Below are 16,995 nucleotides of genomic sequence, written 5' to 3'. Positions count from 1 at the left end.
CAACATTGATTCGATACATCATCTCTATTTGTGTAGTGCAATCGATGCGAATCACCTAACCATCATCCATCTGGCAACGCTAGCTAAGCACAACATTTTATAAACAAAGTAAACCGGCAAAATCATCTTCCACCTTCCATGGCCAAAAAGTAACAAGTTATAAAGCAAACCGGAGGAACCATGGCCTCCAAGCGCTTTTCTGCCATGAAGGACTTCGCGCGGAGCAAGAAACCGCGGCTGGATGTTAGCGTTACCCGCGGATCAGCGCGTCCCAGTCCACCAAGGAACAACTTCGATGGAATTCTCTGGGACGACGATGACGACGTCATCCTGATGGCCACCCAGCTGGCGGAGGCGGAAATCGAGGCGGAGGAGCGGAAAAAGAAGGGCGGAACAGAGGTGGACATCATCGGCCACAGCGAGGTTACCTTCAGTGAGTTCGCACCCACTTTTCAGGGCTCCACCAGCACACAGCAAATGTTTCCGCCCCCACCGCCGCCGCAAAAGAAGGCCACTTCTCTGGACATGGATGCCATTTTCGGGGATGATGACGATTTTGATTTTCTGGCCGTTACCCTCATCGACAGCGAGCCGCAAAAGTTGCCGGCGCCGGAGCCGAAGCCCAGCACCAGCAAGATCACTACCTCCAGCATCAGTGTTCAGCAGAAAAAAACGACCATGACCATCAATGCTACACAATCCCGCCAGCAGGAACATCAGCTAAAGTTCCTCATGGATAGGATCGAAGCCCTCAAGCGCGACAACGCGCAGCTGGAAAAGAATCTGGGAGACAGTAAGGAACGCAATGAGATCAAGTCGGGTGAGGTAAGTAGAACTATAAAACCGATCTCTTACAGAAACTAACCAAATCATATTTATTTCCCCAGGTATCCTTACTTCGTGATGAGCTAAAGCACTTGCGTCAGCAGCTGCAGGCCAGCAAAATGGAAAAACTCGCTTTGGCCGACGAAACGAATCGAGACTGCAACAAAAAAGTGGCGGAGGCGGCCAAGCAAATTGCGGCCAAGGACATCGAGTTGAAGATCAAGAATGCCGAGTACTCAAAGTTGAAGACACAGCAAAAGGCCCATGAAAGAAGTATGAATTCCAGCATGATCAGTTTTCAGGCTGCACCGGATCCCTTGGAGAAAAGGTCCTCACTTCGCTTGAATAGGCTTAACATACACAGATCTGTGCCCGGACTGAAAACCGATAATGGCAGTGTGTTCGAATGCAGCGAAGATGAGGAACAGACTAAGAAACGGAGAAACCTTTTTGAACTGGAATTGAAGCAACTGCTGCTTTACTACGCTCAGCTGCAAGCGCAGCCGGAATCTTTGGACAACCTCCTGCCAAGAATACTCAAATCGGTCGGCAAGGTTTTTACGGAGTTTGCTGCATATGCTCAAAGCTTGGACTTCCCACACAACTGCATGTTATATCCCTACAATCCTCACAACCTAGAAGAGGAAGTTCATCGCATTTCCCTCTCTCAGCAGAGCAGTTTGTATGGTAACGAAAAGGCTGTGCCGTTGCGTCGCTACATGGCTACTTTGGCTTTGATTTGCCGGCAAGAGGAAAGGATTTCTAGAGGTCTGCTGGAGTGGAAAGAAAATGATCTGGGACTGCTAGAGATGGCTGTGGAAGCTATTATAAAACTGGGATTTTCCTACGAGGTCAGCAAACATTTTGGGTTGCTGGAAGCCTTGACTTCCCTCCTAAATAGCCTCCTGCAAGGATATGGCCTTCTTCAACATAATGAGGAGCTACTCTTTGATCTGCTTAAGCAGCTCGTATTTACTCGTCCCAGTCCATGGGTTTTTGCTGAGCTTAGCTCCTGCCTTTTAAGCTGCCTTCGACACCCCCAACTTATGCTTAAAATGTGTGTAAATAGTCCCAAGGACTGCTTCGTGTCGGATCGCGTTCGCTCCGTTTATCGATTTGGGCCCGACTCCTGTTTGCTTCAGGTCTACGCGGGCTTACTCGAGCTATGCTTCTTTAGTGAAACTCCTCTGCGGCAGGACTACTTTCAGTTGATGCTCAAAATCGGAGGAAATCATGTACGCTTTGCTTTCGAGTGCTTCAAGAACCCACCGGACTTCATACTTGAAATGCTGCCGTACTTTGCGGATGATGGCGAAGAGGAGTCCAGCGATGGTACTCTGATGAAAACCGCCACCAGTCTGAGCTGCAGCTCCACAGCAGCCGTGCATGGATCGGCCTCCAACGGCTCGACTTCAGCGTCCGTTTCGAACTTGAATCAAAATTCAAATTCAAGTACAACGCTGCGCGGCAAAGGCTGCGAGTGCTATGTAAAGTTGTGCCTCAGTGCGGTAACCATTGTCTTTCAGGTGATGCACCAATGGATGCTGCACAGCAGGAAGGCAGGTGTGTTTGCGCCTTCATACTATGATAAAATTAATCTCTAAATATTTAAGTTTAAACCGCACGGATGAATAATAAGAATCACTATTATCACCTATATAGGTACCGAAGAAGTTGGCGAGATTTCCCGCATCGCGGTGCACCTTCTGTCCCTCGTCTTCCATGAGTACTACCTCACCTGCCTGTTCCGCGACTCCGAGGAGACGACCAAACACTACCTCAGCCTCATATGCAACTGGTGGAGCGAGCATGCAGACCTACTTGGCTTTCAGCCAATACATTGTAAGTGAACTATCAACGTTCTATATTTTTCATTACTAACTTCATAAATATGTTCCTCCTTTTAGTGCGCTTGTTAAACCAACTGGTTAAAGCCCATTTCATGCTAAAACCCCTTCACCTGGAGGCAAAGCCTAATAATCCAGCCAACGACCTATCCGAATGGAAGCGCATTGTCAAGAATGCGGATGCCCAAAAGACTGCGAAGTCGGCTGTGACAGTTGATCCTAGTAAATTACTCGACACCGACTTCTTTGGTGCCCTTAAACGGGAGGAGGACACCTTTGAGTAGTTATAATTTGCTTAGTTATGACATTATAGTATTAGCTTTAAAGTTACTAGTAGGTAAGATATTAATTTATTGTGAAGTTTCAACTGGTTTGTTAACAAATTGGAAAAAGCTCATTGCACAAATGTGGAGTTTTATCTACGCATATCTAAATACAAATTTGTAATTCTCACCAACTGAGCAGTGTTTAAATAAACCGCTTATAATCGACTTTGATGTCAATAAATAAATCGATAGCAATATATCTGTTATTGGTTCAACCTATCGCTCCGAAGGAACTGGATAAATCAGCTGATTTTGCTCAATTTAACCAGTTCAGTTCGCACGGAACTAGTTTGTAAGCGCGATGCTTTTCTTAATTTTAGAAATATTTATTATATTATAATATTTTAAACCTGTGTATATAGTGCATAAAAGAATGTATTCTGATTAACACAACTAATCAACTGGAAATTACTGTGGTAAGTGTGATTCAATACAAATGCCTATATCTGTTGATTAATTAAAAATTGCAAAGGTTGGTGCAAAAGCACAATTAAATTACATTCTCTAATAATATCTCTATCTCTCTATATATATATATCCTTATAAGTATAAGATATAATTATAAATCGATCATGAAACTGAACATCATGGAAAGTATGTTTTTCCGATCTTGCATATGTATTTAACATTGCTTTGTTGAGAAGGGGTAGGGAAGTAAGGGGTTGTCACAGAGGAACATATGTTGATGTACCAATATTTACATATGTATATGAACGTATGATGTAGGATACATATATGTATGTACATATGTAGTACGATCCCTCGCCAATTTTATTCGAAACAAGGGAGAACGCGATATTCGAGTCCCAGACTATCTGATACCCCTTACTCAACTAGTGGAAGGAGAAAATTTAACTTAGACAGTTTTTGGCGGTTTGTGGGCGCTAGAATGGGCGTGGCAAAAATATTTTTGGCAAATCGAGAGAAATTTACAAGACTAACAAAAAGAATCTCATAAAAAAAAGATGTTTTAAGCACTTGTTTATCTTAAATCATATTTTGTTCCTTTACCGTTATTTTCTTTACATCATCCTTACTTCAGAATAACATCTAAGTACTTAAGCAGTCACTATATTTTCAACGAATTAATTTGTAGAACACAAATTCAGTGAGCTTGAAATGTGATCTTGAAAACTTTTCCGTGAGATAATCTTTATCAACGATATCATAACTTTTCTAGTAGCATATCTTGAATATGTTCCATGTAGTTGAACAAAGTCCAAAACAAGTCGGCTTATGAAGCAATTCATCCCCGTATGCAAAATTTGTTTTGACACGGAACCGAACCTTAGGGCCAGGGCTCCACTTAACTAATTTTTGTAAATTCTAATTTTATGTTGAACCACATAAAATTCCATTTGGGGTGTTTTTATCAAAATAATATTATTTCATTCCGCAAAGCAATGTTCTCTGAATCTATACATAGAAAAGTTTCTATATCACGGGATATATCATATTTTTATTATATTACATTTTAAAAAAATAATATTTTTTATTCATTATTATATCCAAGACGGTATCTTTTCTCTTTAAAAACGCTCAAATTGCGTCTTGAATTGAAAAACTCAAGCATTTTTACAGGTTAAACCCAAATTTCATATAATATATTACATGTGACTATTAAATATGTAAGTGAATGGAACCATTTCATCAATGTTGAAATGTACAAGAGGTGAGAAAACTGAAGTGAAGACTAAATTGTTTTCTGTGCTGATCGTGCATGCAGTGATAAAGACAAAGTTATATGATATGCTATGTAATTAAGAGGGAACCCCAAGATAATGTGTGCACCGTTTGTGAGTTCAGTCGGTTGGCGAGGTTTCCTCAGAAAAGTCGTATCACTATGGAGCGGGAAAACTACAGTGCGGAATATTTCGAGAAAGCTTTGGCCAAAGCTTACGGTTGTGAAATGCTTCGCGTGGAGAACTTTCACATCAAGGCGGTGAGCCAAGGGGGCGAGAACTTTTGCAGCGTCATCTACCGGGTGGCGTTGGACTTTCGCAGATCGCCCGTTGGCGCCCTCGAATCAGGAAAATACATTCTCAAGGATCTGCTGCCCGCCGTCGCTGCATTCCGCACCAACGAGAAGGATATGTTCGAGTTAGTCCTGCCAGCCATGTCAGCCATTCTCGAAGGAGCGCCAACGGAGATTGGCGAGCACAAGCTGAGCGCAGAGTAAGTTCAACAGTTTTCCTAAAAAACTCTGGGTGTTGAACAGCCGATTAAGTGTACTCACTCTTATTATTGAAGCTGTTTGTTAATCGAGATATCTGCTGGAAAAGAGCTCTACATCCTGGAGGATCTGGGCGCCCTGGGATACGGATCCATTGACCGCCGTCAAGGCTTAAGCCTGGAAGAAGCTAAGACTTGCGTAAGGAAACTGGCTCAGTTTCACGGTGCCTCCATGGTTTTGAATCAGAACCAACCTGAATTGGTGCAAAGGCTTGCACCTTCTCATTATGCGAATGGATTGAATGATCGCTTAGCCCAGGCTATTATGTTGGGGGGAGTCGAATATGCCGCAGAAGTGTTTGCCGATGAACTGCCAGAAATATCAAGGAAAATGAAGGCTCAAGTGCCAGTCGCATATACGCAAAGGATCCGAGATGTTGTTGATCCAAAGCAGTCATCGTTTAATGCAGTTATCCATGGCGACCCCTGGATAAATAACATAATGTTTGATTCAGTCAATAAGAAGGCAACACTTGTGAGTACAAATAATCGATAATAAACATCCAACATATTTTTAACTTTATTTTTCCCTTTTTAGGTGGACTTCCAGAACTGCTTCTGGGGCAGTCCGGCCATAGACCTGTATTTTCTTTTTTACACCAGCCTAAAGCCTGAATTACTGCAAAATAATCAAGATGAGCTCCTGAATCACTATTTTGACAACCTTCTGGAAACCTTGCGGCATTGCGGCTTTAAGGACACACTGCCCACTTTTGGCCAATTAAAGGATGAGATGCAACGGTGTTTGTTTTATGGTTATTACACCGTAGTTTGTGAACTGCCCATATGTTGTGCTTCCCCAGAAGCAAGTGTTGATTTCGGGATTCACACCATTGTAGACTCGGAAGCTATGTTAAAAAAGCGCCACCAATTATTCGCCAGCGAACGAGTGCGTCAGACCATAAAGGCCACTCTGCCTATGTTGGATCGGGAGGGTATATTAGAAACCCCCTAAAGAAGCTCCTCTTTATACCTTGTTATTTTATTACAGTGTTTGGTCTTGTCAGTATTTTCTATGGAAAGCGGTTTTTTTAATTAGTTTTTCGAATTTTTTTAAACATCACTTAAAAAAAGCAAATAGCATTCTTACAAACACTTTTAGCTAAACATTTTGATGTCTTTCCTTATTATTGTAATTATTATCTTTACATCTTCTTTACGTGCTAGTCGTTAAGAAGTCACTATATTTTCCACGAATAAATTTGTAGAACACAAAATTTGTTTTGACAACCTTAACAGATTGGACCCCAAGGGCTTCACTTAACTCATTTTTGTAATTTATAATTTTATCAAGTGGTTCAGTTGAACCACATATAATTCCGCTTTGTTTGGGCTGTGCTCACCAAAACAATCGTTTTATTATTTAATTCCACAACGCAATGTTCTCTAGATCTACACTCAGATAAGTGTCTTCATGGGATAAATAAAAATTTTATAAAATTATATTTAAAAAAAAATTGTTTTTCTTCCAAAATTGCCTATTTATTCAAAGAACGAAATCTACGGCTTTATTTTTTTATTTCGGTATGTTTTCTATTTCTAAAGAGCTCAAATTAGGTTTTGAATTGGAAAAATTAAGCATATTTACATTATATTTACATTATTATTATAACAAAATTTTATTTTAAATATTACATGTGACTATTAAATATGTGAATGAATCCATTTCATCAATGATGAAATGTACATGGTGTGAGAAATCTGAAGTGAAGACTAAATTGTTTTCTGTGCGATCATGCATGCAGTGATAACCACAAAGCTTCCTGATATGCTAGCTGTAATTCAGAGGGAACCCCGAGATAATTTCGCAACTAGTGCCCCATTCGTGAGTTCAGTCGGTTGGCGAGGTTTCCTCAGAAAAGTCGTATAGCTATGGAGCGGGAAAACTACAGTGCGGAATATTTCGAGAAAGCTTTGGCCAAAGCTTACGGTTGTGAAATGCTTCGCGTGGAGAACTTTCACATTAAGGCGGTGAGCCAAGAGGGCGAGAACTTTTGCAGCGTCATCTACCGGGTGGCATTGGACTTTCGCCGGTGTCCCGGCGGCGCTCTAGAGTCAGGAAAATATATTCTAAAGGATCTGCTGCCCGCCGCCGCTGCGCTGGGCACAAACGAGAAGGATATGTTCGAGCTACTTCTGCCAGCCATGTCATCCATTCTCGAAGGAGCGTCAAAGGAGATTGGAGAGCACAAGCTGAGCGCAGAGTAAGTTTCACAGTTTTCCGAAAGGAATCTGAAGAAATTCTCCTTCTTTGGTTACTTCGGTGTGGAAAAGCCAAGTAACGCTTATACTTTTGATTAAAGCTGCTTGCTGGTCGAGATATCTCCTAAAAAAGAGCTCTACATCCTGGAGGATCTGGGCGCCCTGGGATACAGATCCTTTGATCGGCGTCAAGGCTTGAACCTGGAAGAGGCCAAGATTTGCGTAAGGAAGCTGGCCCAGTTCCACGGTGCCTCCATGGTTTTAAATGAGAACCAACCGGAATTGGTGCAAATGCTGGACCCTTCTCATTATGCCAATGGATTTACTGATCGCTTCGCCCAGGCTCTTGTATTGGATGGCGTCGAATATGCCGCAGGATCTTTTGCCGATGAACTGCCAGAGATATCAAAGAAAATGAAGGCTCAAGTGCCAGTCGCATATACGCAAAGGATGCGAGATGTCGTTGATCCAAAACAGTCATCGTTAAATGCAGTTATCCATGGCGATCCCTGGTTAAATAACATAATGTTTGATTCAGTTAATAAGAAAGCAACACTTGTGAGTACAAATAAACCGAAATAGGCTTCCAAAACATTTTTAACTTTATTTTTCCCTTTTTAGGTGGACTTCCAGAACTGCTTCTGGGGCAGTCCGGCCATAGACCTGTATTTTCTTTTTTACACCAGCCTAAAGCCTGAATTACTACAAAATAATCAAGATGAGCTCCTGAATCACTATTTTGACAACCTTCTGGAAACCTTGCGGCATTGCGGCTTTAAGGACACACCGCCCACTTTTGGCCAATTAAAGGATGAGATGCAACGGTGTTTGTTTTATGCTTATTACACCGTAGTTTGTGAACTGCCCATATGTTGCGCTTCTTTTGAGGCAAGTGTCGACTTCGGGGTTCACACCTTCTTAGATTCGGAAGCTATGTTAAAGAAGCGCCACCAATTATTCGCCAGCGAACGAGTGCGTCAGACCATAAAGGCCACTCTGCCTATGTTGGATCAGGAGGGTATACTAGAAACCCCCTAAAAAAGATCCTTTTTATTTCTTGAAGGTTTTTTGAATTAGTTCTTGCTCTTTTTAAAAACAACAGTGAAAATAAGTATTAATATTCTAACAAATACTTTTAACTAGGCGAATTCATGTCTTGCTTAGTTCAATTAAAAAGTGTATATGTTGTTTTTAAAAGATGTTTGAATATAGTTTTTTTTCTTCATTAGCATTCCTATATTATTGATTAATGGGGGTAACCCCATCCCACTCTACTTATAACCAACTTTTTGCTTGAAGGAAGAAACACAACTCGAGTGTTGCTCTTTATAAATACATTTGTTGTCTACCAAAGTTTCTGGCCAAGATTTACGAGTGTGAGTGTGTGATGCATGTGCCTCGGCTGGCTGCACTAAGAGCGATAAAGTTCTCACCTCCATTCCGAACCACCTCCTTGCAGCTAAATATGCAAATCGCCTGCAGTTATTCTTAGAAAGTTGTCAGCTGCCAAGTGTAAGCCAACTCGCCTCCAACTGAAGCCAAGCGAAGCGCATCGGGGAGCATATAGAACCAAAATCAAGGAGGAATATCGTGAAGGAGCGTGGTGGCCAAAGTGCATTTGACGCCGATGTAACTTCGAACACTCATGTGCTTCTTTCGAGTGTTTATAAAGCAATTTATTGCTATTGTTCAAAAGCAGTCAACTTAAGCTATTATAAGCTAGACTTTGAAAAGGGAAACCTTTGCAGGAATTTATTTATCGTGGCAAACAGAGTATTCTTTGTTTTTACATAAGCCCATACTTAGTAAATTATATTTTTAAGTAAAAGCTTTCCCTTAAAAGTGTTAAACACAATTTTTAGACCTATAACGCAATGCATAATCCTTTGAATTACATAAATCGGTTCAACTGTCGGTCAATTACCATTTCTCCCCAGCTTTTACCAGTTTCGAATCCCCATGGGTAAAATGTAAAGCTTAATTAACATGGAAAACAAACACGAAGGCCCAAAAGCAAACAGAAATCTGTCTAAGGCTGCCAACCAGTCGAAAGAAACTCATAAATCAATTTTGAAATGCATTAGAGACAGGTAACTTGCCGCCGTATTTCCCCATTCCACATTCCTCATTCCCCAATTTGGCCAAGGAAATGGCTTCGATCAAGTGACTGCAGTATTCCAGCAACTCGAAGGGGTCAACTTTCTGGAGCTGGTCAGTGGCCGAAAGTTGCAGCAGAGTCAACCCCCAAGAACGAAATCCCAGCCCCCTTCGTCACCTATCAATTAATGTGTGTGTTTCTCCAGTGTCATGGTAGAAGTTGCTTCCTTTGCTTTCATCTGGGGTTGCATTTACTTAACGCCTCGCCTCAGCACTTAACTTCCGTTTCCTGTTACCATGTGCAGGGGAAAGGGGCTTTGATTCAGAGTCTGCGACTTTCGGGCAAGGCATTTGCAACTAATTGAAAGTGCAATGCGATGCTGCAGAATGCAATTAATGCCTCGAGGCCCTGGGAGGCCAGTACTCCCCACCACGCACGTCTGCAGACGAGAAGTTGCATTCGAAACCGAAATGCACACAAAAAACGATGTGCAAATTAAGATTCTATGGGGGTGCTCAAAAATAACACAGCAAGTTCGAGGATGTGAGTGAGGTATTGATTTTAGGACGAGTCTTGTGTTCCATACCCATTAAAATTCTAGAACCTTAAAAAACCCTATTTAGAAAAACAATAGGATTGTCCCAAAACTTTAATGTGCTTTAATCTTTGCATCCTCGACACCCTCACCACTTTCCTTTTAGTGTAGCGCCTGAATAACTTAAGAAACTTTTATCAATTAGCTGCCAACTACCCGGCGTATGGCTCATGCTTGCGAAATTGTGGGGCAAAACAATTAAAAGCAATAAATTTGCACAGGCAACCATAAATCAAAGTCCGATCATAATCTCAGCCCAAGCAAATAGAGAGAAAAAGCCAAAAACGAAACTCGGAATTCCGCCCGATTTTTCTCCTCCTTTTCCAAAAAGTTGCAATCCAAGGAAGCCCACCGCAATCCGGGGAAATGGTCGCTTCGCTTCGTTTATTAATTGTACAACTGTCTCCAATCATAATTAATGAACTTTGGCACATCCTCCGCCGCAAACTCCACATATCCCTTATTTCGAGGGGAGTGGAAAGGCGAAAACCGAAAACCAACACTGAAATATAAACACAAATGTTTTCCTTGGCACACCATAAATCTTTCATTTGGCAAATCTCTGTGGGCCTTTCCGTTCACAATTTGAGTTGCTCCCCGAACTATTTTTTTATATTTTACTTAGCTTAATGGTTGGCAGTATCAATTAGACACATTAAAGGATCTACTGGATTTCTGTGCTTATTGTTCAGGAAATATTTTGTTTAAACTTAAACTAGAAAATGATTAACAAAATTATCTGAATATTTCAGCTTTGAGAAGTAGAAGAAGAAGTAGAAGATTATATAATATTGTTATGTTTACTTTTATTATTATAAAGTTTATTATTTATGTTGTATACTTTTCCTTATATACAATACTTTATTACAATTTCAAGAAATATATTTCTTGCTCCCCAAAATTGCGAAGACTTCCTATTGAGACTCAATGACTTGGTAATTTCAGCCCGGGAAAGCGGAAAATTACATATGCAAATCCCTTATAATTATCAGCCAAAATCTTAGGAGCACCACATCCCCTATCTGCGACCAAAAAAGCTAAAGCAAACATATAAATTGCGATCATTTTTCATTTAGCTTGGGCTTTTCTTCAGCGCCACTCATCAGTGGCTCATTTATCAACGATGTCTGCGAGTTTGCGATTAGTCAGTTAGTCATTTCGAAGCCAAATTTAAATAATTTCAAAGTGATGACAAAAGCTTTTCCAGCTATGCGAGTAATTATATGCGCACATGGCATCCAAAGAAAGGTTTGTATATGGAAACTCCACGGATTAACACTTTCACGGGAACGGTTTAAAGATAAATGAAAGCATCATTAGTCATTGGCCAACCCCACAAACGCCGTAATCACATGTGTCCTCCACAATTTTTTACATTCCATGCCAGAAGGGGTGGGATTATATGTGATTAAATCCTTCAGATACCCAAGTATTCATATGTAAATTCTTTGTGGCAGCGTGTGACAGGTCCTGTTTCTAGTCCTGCAACTAAGTACTTTCAGTCTTTTTGGTCCATTGTGTGTGGCAAATTATTTATTGGCCATCATTACTTTGATTACATGAGGCTTTTTGTAATTTTGTAGAAACACTTTTGAAATGGAATATCTGTTTGGAATTGACAATTCCGTCGGGCTTCGCATGTGTATAATTTTAAACTTTTAGTGAATGCTTCTTATTTGATTACTAAAGTAAATTATACATCACTTTTTTCGGGGAAAAAGCGAATTCAGTGAAACTTTTTATACCCCTTACGTTACTCGTAGAGTAAAAAGGTATACTAGATTCTTGTGTGTTAGATGTATCCTATTTTGTCCTGGCAAAATAAGAATTTTATTATTATTATAATCATTGCCATTATTTACTAATTTTAAACTGGATATAACCAAATCTGTATAACCAAAATAGCCTAACTAACTTAAATAAATGTATAACCGTTTCATCATACAAATTTTCCTGATATAAAATGACTGTGAAGAGCTTTTGCAATTTGACAAATCTCTTTTTTTTTGCGTAAAAGGAAAGAAATCCTGCGCTATTTTAGATAAAATTCTAATGACATTTTCTGGAAAGCGGTCGATGCCAGCTAACTTTTATGGCTTCAGCACAGCCATGGGCCAAAAACTAATTACCTCGAGCGGAGACTTTACATGGGAGCTGAGACAACTTTTATGGGCGGTGTGGTTTCGGCACTTTCAATAACATTTTTAATGTCATTTTGCATAGGATTTGAATACGGCAATCGATAAAACGGTCTCTTTCCAAACGGGTAAGGTTTTATGACACTTTCGGTCTGAGCGAGTTCAGGCGGAAAATTTGTTGGCCCATAAAAGTGCAGCGTCGTCTCTTAAAATGGGTAACACAAATTATTCATAGTGCAGTTGCCCTTATCCCTCAACCTCGATTCACTACGTCATGTCTTGGTAATATAATAAAAGTAGTGTGGATTAAAGTTCCAGAAAATTTATTACAAGAAAGTTACTGCGTGAAAAAGAACATGCATTTCTTTAAGCGAAACTCACAAAAGATACTTTACCAAACTTAATCTTATATAGAAAAATATTGATTGATTATATTAACTTCAGCATATTTTAAAAAACAACTAGGCAAGTTTCATATGAATACTGCTAATTATTTTATCTGATTTATTCAATCTTTAGTATTCTTTCTAATTAAGTATAGTACTCTATTTACAGCCCACTTTTGAATTGCCTCCTACAACATGCGACCCAAGGATCACCCTGATCTGCACTTCGACGTGATTCCCAAGCTGTACGATGCCCATTCCAAGGTGATTCTCACGACCTTGTGCAATGTGGATGAGCAGCTCAAGCTGCTGCCCCGCCGCTTCTGTCGGATGTACACCACTCGGCCACTGGCCAACCAGCTGCTTCAGTATCTGCAAGCCCGTAAAGCGAACGTTGTGGAGCAGGACTTCCATGTGGTGGAAGAGGGTCAGCCCTTTGCCCTGCTGTTTAAGGACGGGAAACGTCTGGAGGGCATGCTATGCTCTGGAAGTCATCTGGGGCACAGCCTCATCTTGCTTATCCGGCGGATGCAGGATAACAGGCTGCTGAACTGCTACTCGGCTATGAGACTCGATAATCTTGGTCGTCTACTGTGCAACTCCGTCTTCAACTCTTGGATCATCCAGGGAATCGAGCAGCTGTATCTGAATCTCTCCTCCGTAAATTTGCCGTTTGAGCACATAGATTTTGATGAAATGGCTCATTACATAGAGGAGCACAGAGCAAGGAATGGCCAGAGCGTGGTGCATCTGAAGGTGCCAAAATTTGGCTACGAGGAACTGTTCTGGAGACTGGCACACACGACTCTCCGCGGGCATATTCATCTAGGCGAACACATGGCAAAGAACTACGAGTGCCTTAGCACCGATCTGGAGAGTTTTCGCGACGAAAGTTATGTACCAAAGATTTTCGTCAGCGGTTGCCCGACGGACTTTAATCCCTATCAAAAGGTGGTTTCCCTGGATATCAAAGAACTGAAGTGGACGCCGACTCCGACCAGGATGCATCTTCGTCAGCTATGCAGCCTCCTGCGACCTCAACATATCCAGGGGATTGTCCAGTTTCATACGGTTGGCATTGTGCCGCCCATTCCGTCATTCCTAAAGGTCTTCAAGGCAAACCATTCACCAAAGAGCGATGCAGTTTTACCAAGGATTACGGGTGAACTCCAAGCAGGACAGGCGAAGCAAGGACTCTATCGCGATTTTCGGTCGAGAAGGGCCTTTGAATTTGTGAACGATGGCGACGAAAGCAGTAGTTCGGGTTAGATTAAAGTATATCCCTATTTGAATAAGTAATCATGTTTATGTTCTCCCTATTTGAATAAATAGTCATGCTCATTTCTACTACATGGTTTGTTACTAAGAAATATGAAAAGCACGAACATTTCTCAGGGAATTTATTTTGCTCTAGCTCGGCTCAGTGCCCCAGCTCCTAAAAATTTAATTTATCCAAACGCTTGAAAATATAATATATAAAAATAAAATGTATGAAGGAGTTCGCCTTGTATTAATTTGTTTGATCAGTCAATGTCTCTTCGTCCGACCAGGAATCGGCAAGTCGCTCGAAATCATCACTGCATATTTCTTCCTTTACTTGAAAGGTTTTAAGATCATCAACCGCATCCTGGGATTCCTTAGTGGTTTCAGAATCGAGTGGGAGCTCCATTTCCTCAAGCTGCTTTTCGATTTGGTTTTTAGTTTCCTTGGTGGCTTCAGAATCGAGTGGGAGCTCCATTTCCTCCGGCTGCTTTTCAATTTGGTTTTTAGTTTCCTCGTCGCACTCATTTAAGGATTTCGTGTCTAATGCATCCTTGGTTTCGGAAGTGTTTACTTTGCTAATTTGAAGTTGCTTTTTACATTTCGAAAGTTTTAGAAATTTGGAAAATTTCATCTCACACAATTTGGGTATTGTAAATAGCAGAAACAGCCCTGATAGTTGAATGATTTTTTAAATTTTTTTTTTTTTTTGTTAAGGATAGACTTACCCAATTGGCAAATAAAAAGATAGTTAATTCTCTTTCCAAACATGACAATTAAGAGGAGTATACCGAACAAAATGAATGATTTCCAAAAGCGCTTTAGTATTAATACTTCCCGTAGATTATTTATGAACCCAACAGTTTTGGTTAAAAACAGGACAAATTGTTCGTTAGATAGCTCCACGGAGAACATTAAGTCTGTGTCAAGATATTTCTGCATGTCAGTTCTTTTAATCAGACGAAGGCACCAAACGAAAAAACGGTACCCCATCGATATGGCCATGATAGTCAAAGCCCATACGCTCACCACGAATAGAGCAGACTCAGAAAAAAGATCATAAGTTATGGCCTGTAGGATTACGAACACAAGCAACGACTTTTTCCAGTTGCGCCACAGGATCAGCTTAGTTATTCCCTCGCATATGAAGCTGAATTTATTTTCACTTATTTCCATATCGGATGCAGAAACTGGAACAGGGCTCGGATTTGTCGCCATATTATAATCGATATTTTAAGACTTTTAGTACTGAGAAAATATAGAAAGTGAAAAACTTGGATACGACTGAAACGACAGTAAAGTATTGGAATACTAGATTGGATTTAGTCTTTATACCCGTTACTCATAGAGAACTAGATCCATTAAAAGGCATCTATTAGGTGGAAGGAAAGTATAAAATATATTTATTCTTGATCAGAACTACTAGCCGAGTCTATATAAGATGCCGTGTCCGTTCGTCTGTCCGTCCGTATGAATGTTTAGAATTTTGCATGCAGATTCTAGGGACGCAAGCTGACAAATATTATATTATATCTTAACTGTAATTTTCATATGGAAATCTGATAGTCGAGGAACTCCTATATTTAGTATGTAATACGACGTGTATTTCAAGAACCAACCCAAGACTTTTAACCGGTTAACCCTTTTAAGCACCTGTTACCAATTTCCGTCATCGGTTTTCATCATTCATTGAACTATGCAAATTATGTGAACTAAATTCGTATGTATTTTTTTTCGCTTGAGTTTCTAAAAGGGGTTATTGCAGATACACAATTTGATTCAACAAGTTCAGCTTCATATTTTATTACTCATACCATAGGCAGATCATGTTTTTGAAAATTACCGATTACTGTGGTCGCACAGTTAAGTCAAACAGAACGCTTTTCAAGATCTCTTTGTCACAGCTTTGTTCGCGTTTGATCCAAACCGTCAACAAGGTCTTTTATTCCAATTCCCGGAGCAATCTGGGCAAATAATTTTGGCACGAGGTGTGACCAACGCCCATTGAGGGTGTGGTTAATGGCACTCAGCCTTCTGTCTCCCAAGTCAATCGCTTGCCGATTGATTTGTCAAAGGCATTACGCTAATATTTTGGGCAAATACTGGAAAAAGTCGCTGGGCCACTGGCGTCAAAATGACATCGAGTGGTTTAACTTTCCACCCTCAAGATTCCGGAAAAAATGAGTTTAGGGAGGGTAGAGAAGAATGTTAAAATCCGAGTAATTGAAATGATTTGTTCAAGTATCTAAAGGTTTTGAGGGCTCGGAGTGGTTTAAGGAACGACTTACGTTTTTTATTAAACGTTTTTAGAACGATATAAATTATATTTTAAATTTTATTTTAAAACAGGTAAGTATGAATATAAGCATTTAACTTTTACTCCTGCCAAAAAACAAGACTTTTAGATATTACCCCTAATCCTGTTTAAAAGTCCAATTTTTATACCCGCTACTCGTTGAGTTAACGGGTATACTAGACTCGTTGAAAAGTATGTAAGAGTCAAAAGGTAGCGTTTCCGATTATATAAAGTATATATATTCTTGATCAGGATCAATAGCCGAGTCGATCTGTCCGTATGAACGTCGAGATCTCAGGAACTATAATAGCTGCTCCAGTGCCATAGACGCAGGGCAAGATCATTGACCCATGTTGCCGATGATTTGATATTTTTGCATTTTTGTATTAGTCTTGTAAATTTCTAATCTAATTTAACTTGAAGAAAAACTTTGCCACGCCCACTCTAACGCCCTTATCCCGGATACGACGGGAAATGTGGCGGGATTGATCTGGGGCTAATTTCCGCAGCTGAAGTCGTAGAAGTTGTCGCTTGCATCCGCGTCCTGCAGCATATAGCTGCTCATCTCGGCGGACTTGGATACACGCATCAGTCGCCGGACGTAGGCGGTGTCGTTGTCCTACGAGATCAGCTGCTCCCGCTCCTGGATGCGCAGGTCAGTGGCAGGCTGACCAGTTAGCAGGTGACCTCGACCACTTCCGACCAGCTGGCGCAACAGCAACCAAAGTTCTCCATAGCGAACACTCCGAGAGCGACTGAACCCTCTCGGACCCACTCTCTGCGACTAGAA

The 16,995-nt window shown here is 40.7% G+C and overlaps 5 protein-coding genes across 6 annotated transcripts; 4 read left to right on the top strand and 1 right to left on the bottom strand.

Moving 5' to 3' along the window:
• The first annotated feature begins 55 nt into the window (after positions 1-55).
• On the top strand, positions 56-3,129 carry LOC6534243 (ATR-interacting protein mus304). The gene is made up of 4 exons (XM_002094889.3): positions 56-825; positions 888-2,388; positions 2,488-2,667; positions 2,733-3,129. The coding sequence occupies exons 1-4, from the start codon at positions 181-183 to the stop codon at positions 2,954-2,956; spliced, it is 2,550 nt and encodes an 849-aa protein (XP_002094925.1). The 5' UTR covers positions 56-180; the 3' UTR covers positions 2,957-3,129.
• Positions 3,130-3,270: 141 nt separating this feature from the next.
• On the top strand, positions 3,271-13,996 carry LOC6534240. Its single transcript, XM_002094886.3, has 2 exons — positions 3,271-3,414; positions 12,819-13,996. The coding sequence occupies exon 2, from the start codon at positions 12,845-12,847 to the stop codon at positions 13,916-13,918; it is 1,074 nt and encodes a 357-aa protein (XP_002094922.1). The 5' UTR covers positions 3,271-3,414; positions 12,819-12,844; the 3' UTR covers positions 13,919-13,996.
• LOC6534242 lies at positions 4,605-6,447 on the top strand. 2 transcript variants are annotated; one of them, XM_039375001.2, is made up of 4 exons: positions 4,605-5,173; positions 5,249-5,705; positions 5,769-6,165; positions 6,222-6,447. In XM_039375001.2, exons 1-4 carry the CDS (start codon positions 4,743-4,745, stop codon positions 6,263-6,265), a joined length of 1,329 nt encoding a protein of 442 aa, XP_039230935.1. In that variant the 5' UTR covers positions 4,605-4,742; the 3' UTR covers positions 6,266-6,447. The 2 variants fall into 2 exon arrangements, with proteins under 2 accessions (XP_039230935.1, XP_002094924.2); XM_002094888.4 differs by having other exon boundaries at positions 4,610-5,173; positions 5,769-6,447.
• LOC6534241 lies at positions 7,044-8,660 on the top strand. The gene is made up of 3 exons (XM_002094887.3): positions 7,044-7,434; positions 7,534-7,990; positions 8,054-8,660. The coding sequence occupies exons 1-3, from the start codon at positions 7,103-7,105 to the stop codon at positions 8,468-8,470; spliced, it is 1,206 nt and encodes a 401-aa protein (XP_002094923.1). The 5' UTR covers positions 7,044-7,102; the 3' UTR covers positions 8,471-8,660.
• Positions 13,997-14,032: 36 nt separating the features above from the next.
• LOC26535374 lies at positions 14,033-15,224 on the bottom strand. Its single transcript, XM_015195033.2, has 2 exons — positions 14,638-15,224; positions 14,033-14,581 (listed from the first exon to the last, which is right to left on the bottom strand). The coding sequence occupies exons 1-2, from the start codon at positions 15,125-15,127 to the stop codon at positions 14,160-14,162; spliced, it is 912 nt and encodes a 303-aa protein (XP_015050519.1). The 5' UTR covers positions 15,128-15,224; the 3' UTR covers positions 14,033-14,159.
• Between the last annotated feature and the right edge of the window lie 1,771 nt (positions 15,225-16,995).

Source organism: Drosophila yakuba, chromosome 3L (genome assembly GCF_016746365.2).
Source record: "Drosophila yakuba strain Tai18E2 chromosome 3L, Prin_Dyak_Tai18E2_2.1, whole genome shotgun sequence".
Taxonomy (NCBI): domain Eukaryota; kingdom Metazoa; phylum Arthropoda; class Insecta; order Diptera; family Drosophilidae; genus Drosophila; species Drosophila yakuba.
Note: the sequence above shows the minus strand (reverse complement) of the source record. Positions and strands in the feature narration are given on the sequence as shown.

Excerpts from the sequence above, each read along its gene's own strand:
- LOC26535374 (XM_015195033.2), bottom strand. The coding sequence starts at position 15,127 with ATGGCGACAAATCCGAGCCCTGTTCCAGTTTCTGCATCCGATATGGAA. Across the intron at positions 14,582-14,637 it reads TCTTTTTATTTGCCAATTGG|GGCTGTTTCTGCTATTTACA; the intron begins GTAAGTCTATCC and ends TTCAACTATCAG.
- LOC6534243 (XM_002094889.3), top strand. The coding sequence starts at position 181 with ATGGCCTCCAAGCGCTTTTCTGCCATGAAGGACTTCGCGCGGAGCAAG. Across the intron at positions 826-887 it reads ATGAGATCAAGTCGGGTGAG|GTATCCTTACTTCGTGATGA; the intron begins GTAAGTAGAACT and ends TTATTTCCCCAG. Across the intron at positions 2,668-2,732 it reads TGGCTTTCAGCCAATACATT|TGCGCTTGTTAAACCAACTG; the intron begins GTAAGTGAACTA and ends TCCTCCTTTTAG.
- LOC6534241 (XM_002094887.3), top strand. The coding sequence starts at position 7,103 with ATGGAGCGGGAAAACTACAGTGCGGAATATTTCGAGAAAGCTTTGGCC. Across the intron at positions 7,435-7,533 it reads GAGCACAAGCTGAGCGCAGA|CTGCTTGCTGGTCGAGATAT; the intron begins GTAAGTTTCACA and ends TTTTGATTAAAG. Across the intron at positions 7,991-8,053 it reads TTAATAAGAAAGCAACACTT|GTGGACTTCCAGAACTGCTT; the intron begins GTGAGTACAAAT and ends TTCCCTTTTTAG.
- LOC6534240 (XM_002094886.3), top strand. The coding sequence starts at position 12,845 with ATGCGACCCAAGGATCACCCTGATCTGCACTTCGACGTGATTCCCAAG.
- LOC6534242 (XM_039375001.2), top strand. The coding sequence starts at position 4,743 with ATGATATGCTATGTAATTAAGAGGGAACCCCAAGATAATGTGTGCACC. Across the intron at positions 5,174-5,248 it reads GAGCACAAGCTGAGCGCAGA|CTGTTTGTTAATCGAGATAT; the intron begins GTAAGTTCAACA and ends TTATTATTGAAG. Across the intron at positions 6,166-6,221 it reads GCCTATGTTGGATCGGGAGG|TGTTTGGTCTTGTCAGTATT; the intron begins GTATATTAGAAA and ends ATTTTATTACAG.